The 12,134-nt window shown below is 36.4% G+C and overlaps 1 protein-coding gene across 4 annotated transcripts in view; it reads right to left on the bottom strand.

The window, feature by feature from the left end:
• DOK6 (docking protein 6) overlaps positions 1 to 12,134 on the bottom strand; it is a 245,358-nt gene that overhangs the window by 142,133 nt on the left and 91,091 nt on the right. For all 4 annotated transcript variants that reach the window (XM_015855138.3, XM_085537556.1, XM_085537557.1 and 1 more), the window contains exon 2: positions 11,857 to 11,964. In XM_015855138.3, the coding sequence (XP_015710624.2) occupies positions 11,857 to 11,964 (108 nt within the window). The remainder of the gene's footprint in view (positions 1 to 11,856; positions 11,965 to 12,134) is intronic.

Genomic DNA, 12,134 nt, shown 5'->3' with positions numbered 1-12,134 from the left:
CTATTAAATAGCGAAATACATTTAATTTAAATAATGACTCAGACTAATGGATTTGTTCCTTCTTGTCAATGTAATTTCACAATTTACTGATTCTTTTCCTTGGAACCGCATTAAGTACTTCTGAAAAAGGATGGCTTTCAGAAACAATTCAATCCACTTTCTCTTGAATTCATCACTGGCCTACCCTGGACATTCATTATACTAAAATGTCTTTTGGTTAGAGAACTGAACAGAGAAGAGAACATTATTACAGGTTTTTCTAGGCTTGCACTATCCATTTTTGTGTTTCACAGACGTGCGAAGACTACACGTGTACTAAGATTCCAGTGCTCAATTGGTACATTTAGATAGGTTGCATAAATCTTTCGCAGTTATAGAAATATTGCTTCCAAATAGGATATTGCATCTATATCACTACCAAAAAATAAAATTCCACAGTAAATATAAAGGGAGTACTAAAAAGGATGAAAAACACAAAAATCAGGCATTAAATCTCAACTGCTTTACTCTAGAATATTTCCTGTTTGAATTCTTCCAAACATATGCCTTCCATACAAAATGGAGAGGGAAATGATTCTGAGATTTCATCTATTTAATATTATTTCCTCTGTGCAGAGCCCTGAAAATTGCTTGGTCATAAGAAAAGGTCCAAATTTCCATAAATGGATTTCTGTTTTGCATTGTGTACTACATCTCTTTCACTTAATTTCTATCTAGCAAGAATAGAAACAGAAGAGAGTGCAACAAAATGTAATTATTCATCCTTTTATTTCTTACTAGTGGCCCACATAGAACCATCTGTTGTGTAATACCAAGCAAGCATAACAGAGCAAAAGCCAACACAATGGGAAAAAGTGCGGAATCTAGGAGTGCAATGCCCAGGCAGCTAAGAACTATCTCAAAACAGAAACAATAAGAAAGAAAGATATGAAGCAAGTGCTATGTTAACTACCATAATTATAGGAAGAAAAAAGGGAAAGGAACCATCAGTATCCTGAAGTCACGCTTAACTCTGCTGTCATTCTGCCAAAGAAGAAAAGGCCCACTGCAGGTGGATGGAATACAAAGAGTATTGCCACAAACAAAACAACGCTGGATGTGTTAGGAGTTGTGGTGCCTCTAACATGGTTAAACCCAGTTGCCACAGAGTAGAAATCCTGCTACAGTCTTAGACAGAGTTGGATGTGGTTTCATCTCCCTGAAAATAATAAAGGCTCTGGAATCACAGAACTAGGACCCCAGAACAGTCATGCATACGTGGCAGATGGGAAAAAAACAGTGCACACAAACTGAGACACAGAGTGTTTGGGCAGGATGTAAGGAGCAATGTTTTCCTCTTGAGGACAGCCCAACAGTGGGTCAGGCAGCTTGAAGAAGCTGTACAGTTTCCAATCTTGGAGTATTTTATGACCAAGAGAACAAAGCCCTGAGATCTGATCTCAGAGCTGGCCCTATTAAGGAACTGAGACTGGAAAAAGATTGCAATAGAGACATACAAACCTAAAAAAGGGATGCTAACAGATCTGCCAGGCTTCTTGGACGTAAACCTATGGGTTTAGGCAAGCCTACATGGCAGCCTGGTCTAGTGCTTGGTGGCCCTGTATATGGCGGGGGGGTTGAAACTAGGTGATCATTATGGTCCTTTTCAACTCAGGCCACTCTATGATTCTATGATAAACATTCAGAGCATGTAAGATGAAAGACATTTTCTGGACTTTGGTTTAGTTTATTCTGCGCAAAAGAAGCACATGACAAGAAGAGAAACACAATGCAAAAGACTGGAAAAGAAGACTGGAGGAAAAAATGTCCTAAGAGACAGAAGAAAAAGAAACATCTATTGCAAGGAAGAACAGCAAAACATAAGATTAGAAGAGGAACTGAAGGGAAAAGATAAATCTTAGGATCATAAAAGTGAATAAATGGATCATGTAAAAGCAGCATCAATTCATAGGGATGACCATATTTTTTTCTCATCTCTGCATGCAGATTTATCCATGGAAGAACATGATGAGTTGTTATAGTAACAGTGCTCTCCAGGAATTTTCCAAAGAGAGCACATCAGCCTGCACATTATGCCTCTGGGGCAGGTCTCCAGCTGCTATTTCAGAGCAGTAAAGGCTAGTGAAGCTGCTACTAAGTAAATGCTCATTCCTGCAAACCCTAAATGGAGACCACACCTACAAGAGCCACAAAAATCTGATAAAGTGGATTACAAAAATGAAAAGATAGGGATAGAGTGATTGTATATGTTTAAAATATATCAGGATAACTATGAACTTGTAATATCAGGGCAGGAAAGTAAAGTTTGCAGGGGAAAAATATGTATAGGTCTGATAAGAGAGGCATACTGAATATTTTCTACTTACCCTGAAGATAAAGTCAAGATTGAATAAATTAAAATAGTTCAATTTTTTCAATATTTCCGGAGAATGTAGATTAACTTAGGTAAACTTATGCTAATAAAATAACATAGGAGTTCTCAGAACTTAAATGTAAAGAGAAGATAATTTATTAAAATTATCTTTACTGTCAACTTTTTCCAAGTCACCATTGTTACTAAGTATTGTTAAGTACTGTTATCGCTGATTTGCAAAAGAGATCCCACCTGGGTCTCCAGAATCATGTTGTATTCTAACTGGCCTCTTATGATATAAGCAATTACAAACTGTACTTTGCCGCAATGAAGCCTAAAGCAATTAAGTACAGAACTCAAACTTATACTATCAGCTTTAGTATTGCCACTTCAAACTCTACACTGTTAATAAGTTAAACTACAAGGGATGAATAAGAATGTTCATAGAATCACAAGGTTGGATAGGACCTACAAGATCATCTAGTCCAACCGTTCTCCCTTTACCATACCTACAGGAAACCACTAATCCACATCTCCTAGCTTCCTTGTCACACCAACCACTTCTAATAGGAAAAAAAAAAAAAAAAGAAAAAAAGAGGGCTTTCCTCCAATCAAGTAACATTCTTTTAAACTTTGCTGCTATTTGTGCCAGAATTGAAGAATGTATAGACCCAAATGCTTATTGGGATAATTCTGGGTTTTGACTTATAGCCTTGTTTTAAAGCAATTGTAAAAATCTGATTCACACTTACGTCACATATATGTGCACCTCTTCCCTTAAGGAACATTTTAATTCATATTTTTAAATGCATACCTAAACAACAACAAAAACCCAAACACAAATGCCTTCACATTTCAAAGTATTTTTATAGACAATCATTTGCAGTATAAAACCCAGTCCTCCTCAGTCCCATTTCTCTGCCATCCTAAATAACCTTTGAAATATATTTCTAAATTTGACCTATTTTGTCATGCAAACTAAATATCAGACTGCTGTGTTAGCATACCACTAAAAATGGGAAAAATAAGACCTTTGTAAAAGTGAGTGTTGACAAAATTTAAAATAACTAACGCATTAATAAGAAGACTAATTTAGAACTCAGATTCACACTTGAAGTATAACACCATGTTAAAAAGATGGCAGAAAGGGGAGATGATTCACAACTGAAATAAAAAAGGTTTCCCAATTATCCTCCCAGATTTCACCTGCAATAAACATGAGACACATGAACATTAAACTTCCTGCTAGTTCTAGGTGTGCAAAGAGTAGCATTGAGCTTATATATGAAAAACAAAACATGCATTTTAGTTAAAGTACTTTAATTATCCAACTAGACTTATAAGACAATATCTCACACTGAACCTACAAGGAATTAGATCATTATATGAATGTTAATAGCCTTTTGAAGCTATTAAAATATATCGGAATGTTAGAACCTGTTTCCATTTCTCAAAGTTTTCACTTTCAGCACTCTCAGTGTATATTATTGGGTCCAGACCTTTTCTGTTTTCAGCCCAAAGGTGCAATTTAGTTAAAAGAAACAAGTTACCGCTATTTGAGTAAGGAGAAGAGCAGAAACACGCTTTTCCAAAGATTCCGTTAAATCTTCCTCTTACTTCAATTAAATTACAGGCTGATCTGAAACAATTCCCACTTATCTTGTTAGATAAGCTCAATTAAAAATAACTGTTTATTAATATGAAATATATTTCAAAAGAAATTACAAGCAAAGACATGCTTACGAAATGTAACATCACTGAATGCAGTAAGTGACAGCTACACAATTCTTACTGAAAATCTGCTAGATATAGCCCTACCTACAAAGTGTATCGCTGCAGTTCATCTGATGACAAACTGAGAAGTGTAGCGAATACAAGCAGCAGTAGGCATTCTATGCACATAAATTATTTTGACTGTATCCATGATGTATATAATGCCAGTGGCTCAGCCTTAGGTTTATCTCCACTTCATGCTGTAGAAGCACTTAACTTCAGCTATAGCTCTGTGGGGAAGCCTTGAGTCAGAATCAGAGGGAAAAGTCTGGCTTATTTCCACTGTACCACCACTCACATAAGACCATAAACTATGCCTGAAGGGCACCTTACAAAGTAGCTTTTAGTCTGGAAATCAACTAGATGAAAAACTATTTATGAGTTTAAATTAACCTAAATTCAGCATGTGTGTGTACATGTGTGTGCGTGTGAACATACATTCAAAGAGGTCCAGAATTCTCTAAAGAAAAAATGCCAGAGAGATAAAAATAAAGCAGAGAGAAACTAAGGCAAATGAAAAATTAAAAGGTGCAGTAGTAAGAGAATGAAGAATAGAAAACATTTTGAATGGCAATATAGCTATTCTTTTAGAAATTGAGTAATTTTTTGAAATGCTTTTACTTGATTTGCTGATAAAATTAACTGAATTTTTTTAGCCGATCATTTGAAAATTATTTTACCTCAGCTGTCATTGTGGATAAATTAATTTTGCATACCTATTGTGACAATCGCATATTTTCAACTCTAATGCATTTTTAGTAACCTTCTTCATCAGCTGATGATTTGAGGCACTGGAACGGCCTGCACAGGGAGGTGGTGGAGTTGCTGTTCCTGGCAGTGTTCAAGAGGCATCTGGATGAGGAGCTACGAGATATGGTTTAGTAGCTTGTGGTAGCAATGGTAATGGGAAAACAGTAGGACTAAATGATCTTTTAGGTCCTTTCCAACCTTGTGATTCTACGATTCTAGAAATTTCAGATTTCCTCCTGTGCAGAAGTAAAAATGGGATACTTTTGTGTGAATTTTCCTAACCTCATTCTTTATTTATATTGCTAAACCTCCTTTACAACAAAATTCAAACCTTAAATGAAAACTGTATTTATAATACTCACTATATCTAATCTTTCTTTACTAAAATAAATTACAATGAAAAACATGTTTGCCTTCCCTGGTACACTATAATTTAATGTTTGTATCTTTCTGCTTCCTTTTACAGCTACTACACAAGCATTGTGCCTCTTATTTTCACATCCAAACTGTAAATATTCCTCACACAACACATAAGTAGATAATTCAGAATAGAAACTCTTGTTATTAAGAAAATATATATATAAATCCTCACTTAGAATTGTTTGCCAGTGCCAGCAAACAACTTGCTAGATAATTATATCTTTAACATTCTTAATTAACTTTATGCAGTTCTATACTCTCCACTTGAATAATGAAAATAGATACACAGAATATTGAGAAAATAAATGTAGAGAGTAGTGCTGAAGGCTAGGAGAAGAACACAAACATAACATTCCACAGACCTAGTCTACCATTTTCATTATGTTTTTATGGCAGTGAGACACAATAGGTCTCACCTATGACATTCCTAAGCTGTGTTTACACAAAACAAATACCCATACATTTATTGGTACCTCATATAATTAAGACAACATGATACACATTGTACATTAATTGTATGATTCTATTTGATCACTATTTTTTATTTTGGAATATATGACAGAATGATTGAATGACTGAGGGGGGCAGGGCCCTCTGGATTACATTTGGTTCAACTTCTACTCAAGCAGGGACATCCAGAGCAGTGCCCAGGTGACTTCTGAAGATCTCCAGGGAAGACACTCCAGAGCCTCTGGGCAATTTTTGCCAGCGCTCCATCACCTGTACAGCACAGAAGTGTTGCCTGGTGTTCAGAAGGAACTTCCTATGTTCTAGGCTAACTCCAGCGCCTCTTGTTCTGGCACTGGGCACACTGAAAAGAGCTTGGATCCATCTTTTTTCATATCTGCATTTAAAGGTTTTATAAATATCTTCTGATCCTCATGATTTCATACAATTTTCCTGACTTAATGTTACAGTGATAACAATCCCTGTCTTCCCTCAGGGTTTTTCCATAACGGTCATCACACAAGTATGTTTCACACAGATGGCTTCACAAATATTAATTTCCTTTCACACTTTCCTCACTTCTGAGAGGTGAAGATTACATTGATAGGAAAGAAACAGAGAAACTGTAAGGTAAAAAGCAAATGAAAGTCAAAAATATGCTCTTTCAACATTTAATTTGAGATACTAGGACTCCACACTTACACTCAAAAGGTGATCTTAGTGTGATTCTCCACAGTAGCACCCAGATATTTTAAAATCTAACTCAATCATTTCTTTCCAATCTCTCTACAAGATGCAGCAGAGTCATCCTTCAGAGATCTCAGAAGCACCTTTCTACCAGACTCAGCTGTGTACTTGGTACATAACATAAGGTTTTCTTATTTCAGTATTTGCCAGTCCTGAGATATGTCTGCAAAGCGTAGCCAGTTTGTTTTGAAAAAAGGCAGCATTGCGAAAGGAAGTCGTGGAACCACAGGGGTCAGCCTCCTTTCCTGCATAACTAGTGATAGGACACAAGAGAATGTCCTCAAATTATGCCAGGGGAAGTTCAGGTTGAAGATTAAGAAACATTTCTTCTCCAAAAGACTGGTCAGGTGCTGGAATGTGATGCAGAGGGAGACAAAGTCACCGCACCTGGAAGCATTCAAAAAAAATGTGTAGATGTGGTACTAACAGAGAGACGACGATCTTTGAAGTCTCTGCACACCTGAGCAATTCTATGATTCTACGCACGTATTCTTTGCCTTCTTCTTTTCCCCCCCTTCTTCTCATGCTCCTATTTTCACTTCTGTATCTGTCTCAATTTTTGTGTAAAATCTCAACTTTTCCTTGACCACCCAGTGTTCCATCTACTAGAAACATCTCTTGATGTCTTTTTCCTCCAGATGATATCTAGCTGATATGGTGTTTCCATAAGAGTGCTGGTGCTCTAGAAAATATTCCAATATTTCTTTTATTCTTAAACCTTCCAATATTTCTTTTATTTCTTCTCTTAAACTTTAATGTAACAGTTTTCCTTTCTATGCTACCTAGGCACAAGAGGATATACATATAGAAAATGGCTCTGTGATCTCATCTCAAATACTTGACCTCACATTAGTCTATAGAAATAACAAGTACCTGCCAGAGTCAATGTCAAGCTTTAGACCTGAAAGAACTGGAGGGAATCTATTTTATTATTCAAAAGAAAATTATCTGAATTTCCATCAAACATAAAGCTTTACAGATGACATCAGACATTTTAGCTGTTGAAAGTAGAAGCCTTTGTAATCAAAATGCACAAAATATTGTTTTGCCAAACTTTGCCAAAACATTAATAGATTTTAATACAAACAAACAAAAAACAAACAAAAACAAAAACAAACAAAAAAACAGTATAGAATCATAGAATACTTAGAGTTGGAAAGGACCTTTAAATGTCATAATTCTTACCCTTCTGCAACAAACAAGGACATGCACAGCTAGATCGTGTTGCCCAGGGCCCGATCCAGCCTAGCCTTGAAAGTGTCCAGGGACAGCATTCAGCACGTCTCTGGGTAACTTGTTCCAGCGTCTCATTACCTTCACTGTAAAATACTTTTAGACTTCCTTATATCTAACCTAAATTTACCCTCTCTAAGTCTGAAACCATTTCCCTTTGCTCTATACAACAGACCATGATAAAGAGTCTGTCCCCTTCTTTCCTATAGCTCACCTCTAGATATTACAAGGCTGCTATCAGGTTACCCCAAAGCCTTTTCCAGGCTGAACAGCCCCAGTTCTCTCAGCTTGTCCTTGGAGAAGAGGTGTTTCATCTCTATGGCTCTCCTGTACTGAGAACTCCGCATCTGGACACACTGCTCCAGGTGAGACGTCACAAGAGCAGAAGGGCAGGATCACCTCCCTCCACTGACTGTCCATGCTTCTTTCGATGCAGCCCAGGATACAGATGGCTTTCTGGGCTGCAAGGGCACATTGCTGGCTCATGTCCAGCTTCCCATACACCAGTACTCTCACGTCCTTTTCAGTCAGGCTATGCTCAATCCTTACATCCCCCAGGTTGTATTGGTAGCATATGTTACTGAAATATAAGGAGAGAACAGGACCAGCCTGACATAAAACAAGCAGCACAGAGATATATCAATAGCTCATAGCCACTTGTATCACATATACTTCACACTTCCCAGAAAAGCCTACTCTGGAAAGGTCCCCCAACAACCATCTGGCCAAATCCTGAAAATGAGGCCTTAGCATAGGTTACACAGGACTCTTTAAAACTAGTTCTTAAGTATTTCCAGTGAGTAAATACTTACTTGTAAGCATCATAGAAGTCTGTCCAGAATTGTTCCCATGACTCATTATTTTTTTCCCCTTATATTTAGACTGTCTCCCTTGGAGCAAGCTCTATTCATTGCATCTTGCCCAGTTCATCCTTGCGGAGTCTCTTCTACTGTTTCACTTAGTAGGTATCAGGTACACAACCTCACAACTACCTCAGCTGAGGTTGTGGACCCTACATCCCAGAAGACATCCAACACCCAACTGCACATAGCCATAAACATCATGATGTGACTGATGGTTCCTGAGCAGTAATATGAACTAGACAGACTCTAGAGGTTCCTTTAAACCTGAACTGTTCTGAGGCAATGGCATTTTGGAAATAATATAAAATTCATGTTTTTTTTTTATTTCACCCCAATGAACTATTTGAGTGTGCCCCTTACTCACCTCTATCCTAGCAGTAATATTTTTACAGTAAAAAAGTTTGGTCTTCTAGCTTGTTTTAATGCTTAATACAACAGGAATATAGGCATCTATTTAAACAAATGTTTTTCAAAAGTAGAAGCCTTTTGCACAGAACTGTACACACACAAATTCTCCTCTGAATTTTGCTGGAATAAATACATTGATCATGTTAGAAGAACCATCATTAACATGCCTGGGACTGTTTAGGAGATTATACTTTCCAGTAGTTACTTTTTCTGTGATATGTAGGGTTTGACACTGATTCCACTGCTGTTGATACCACTTTTTATCTACTCTTGTGAATTGACACTTGTAATTCATATCCCTAGCTGTCATGATTTATAAGGATGAGATCTACACAGGAACAGGCTCACAGGGAGCTCTCATCATTTAAGCACTTAAAAGTCCATGCTTGTAAGAGCTTGAAATCCCGTCAGTATGCTCAGCTTACAGGTTTCCTAACCACCTTGTTAAGAAAAGAGGATGTTATTATCTTAATACAATCTTTGTTGAAAAACATTTTTTTTTTTAATTAACTTTCATACTGCTCTTTGATGTGCACAGACTCTATTAACAGCTTTATTATCAGCACAGCTCTATTTTTCTCGGTATTATGTTTTTTGATGCAGAGAATGTTTGTTTTGAACAATTAAACTGTACAGACTCTTCCATTTTTAAGAAGGATCTGATAATTACTGCAGATTTATTGTTCGGTGTACAGAACTGAGTAATTTTACTAACAACTATTCATTTAAATGGGGTTCATATCACTTTAATCAGCCAAGTAATAGCTGCCCCTGAAATCTATACAATTTGTGACCTTCCCACACCAATCAGATGATTTCGCCAGCAAACAAGATATTAATTGAAAATATATATTTGAAGAAATTTAAACATTACATCAGGGAAAAATAGGGATGCAGATCTCAGGAAAATGTAACTCTCTGATTTGGGAAAATTAATATTCTAAGACTTAAAAAAACAAACAAACAAACAAAAAAAAAAAACCCAAAGCGCACAAAGTACATTTCGACATCTCTTTCAATCACAAACATTTCTCAAAAAAACCAAAATCTAACAACAACAAAAACAAACAATGCCCAACCCTGAATTTTAGATCACTTGCAAGTAAAAATGTCCAAAATATTATTCAAGCACCAACAGTCAGACACACACACTTGCACTGAGTTGGTACAGCTGCAGTGTCTTTTTTGGCCTTTTCTGGTACTGTGGGAATGGATCCCAAGAATACAGCCACCCCTGGGATGGGTATTGCCACTCTATACCCTCTATGGAGCAATGAGAGTAAACACAGCTGTTCTGCACATCATATATAACAAATGCTCAAGGGAAAACAGTACAGATAAGCTATAACTTCTCTGAGCAAGGGTGTAATGATTTAAATTTACAGTAATGACAAGTTATAATTTGATGCCAGAAACTGGAACGAACAGATGAGGTCATCTTTCAACAAATTCACTGCTACTGTCAGGAGGCACTTGTCTATAAGGACTAATGCCATTACTTATATTTGACACAAAAAAAAACACCAGGAAAAAAACAACAACAACAACAACAAAAAATGCATAACAGCATTAGAAAATTTCCAGAATAAGAAATAAAACCACATATTGACTGGATGCCAGAAAATAAGAAAAAAAAAAAAAAAAAGACCAACCCAATCAGTCATTTTTCTCATGAGACCAGCTTATCTCCACTTTAATAGATATTTAATTATGATGACTAAAACAGAAAAGCTCTATTTTTAATTTTTCCTACCTTTGCACAACTATGGCCAGTTTTAAATTATTTATTTATATATTTTACTTTCAGATCTTCTTTTGTAATTTACAGTGCCCACTAGCCAGTTTTGTAATATAAGTGTAGGACATGCTTAGCCATTTGGGTGAAGTCTTTCAAATACAAACTTGACTTGATCTACATTTCAAGTTCAAATACCTATGGAAAAAAATGGAGATGTGTAATGAATTACTGAAGGACTGATTTGTGCTACTTGATACTTATTTGTATGTTGATAAATAAAAGGTGTTAGTTTTCCTTATGTTCCCCCTCAAGAGGTAAAATTTCCTTCTGCCACACTTTGCATAGGAAAGTCAGAAAAGCTACACAGTTAAATCTAAGACCACATGCTATTCACAGACCTTTTGCAAGGTAATCTAGAGTGACCTGAAGACTGAAAGTTGTCAGAGAATCCCAGTAAACTCTGAACCACTCCCATACAACCAGTAACAGTAATAAGGAGAGTATATCACAGAATCACAAAATCTCCTGTGTTGGAAGGGACCCACAAGGATTATGAAGTCCAACTCCTGACAGTAAATCTCAGATGCAACTCAGAGATTCTGTTTTCCCTCAGAAAAGAGAGGATGGAAAACAAATCATGGGAAATCTCATTCAATAAATCCTGAATTTCTACCTTTAGAAATTATTAGGATTGACAGTGCTTGCAAATCTTGAAGAGTTCTGGGACAAACAGTACGTGTTCTACTACTGCTGCCATTACAACTGGGGTATTCAGCATTTTCAGAACTTGTTCAATAATCTTTATATAAAGGTTAAAATTTCATTAAGCAAAGACAATTACACATTTCCAAAACACTAATGTTTGAAGAAAAATAAATAAATAAATAAAAATAAGTTGCCACTTCACAAGCATTGGGGCTTTATTGCTCATTAAGGAAGAAGAAAAAAAAAGTATAATACTTGCATCTCAGAGATTTACAGAAGGTTTACTGTGTTTCTAGCATCAGAACTCAGCTTTCAACCTGATTCCCAGCACAGTGGTTACCAAATAGGCATATCACAGAAGCAGTCCTCCCATGGAAGAGTGGAGAAAAGAAACAGATCACAAGAAAGGCATGACTTACCTTGTGGAAGTTCCTGAAATATGCTGCCTTCTCATCTGGAAACTTTTCTAGCCTCCTGGGTCCTTTACTGGAAGCCTTCTTGAAAACCAACCAACATTGCCTGAAAATCTGGAAACAAAGTCAATGAACTGTATTAGTTTTATTTTTTATTTTAGGGGAGAAATCAACACAAATTTATTCAGGTACATAGTTTTTACAGGTGCATAAATAATTCAGGTACAAGAACTTTTAAAACCATCACATTTTATTTTAAGAATCTAGAGAACTAAGAAACAAAT

Source organism: Coturnix japonica, chromosome 2 (genome assembly GCF_054131305.1).
Source record: "Coturnix japonica strain WE chromosome 2, WE-NBRP24, whole genome shotgun sequence".
Lineage (NCBI taxonomy): Eukaryota > Metazoa > Chordata > Aves > Galliformes > Phasianidae > Coturnix > Coturnix japonica.
This window is presented reverse-complemented; position numbering and strand designations above follow the sequence as displayed.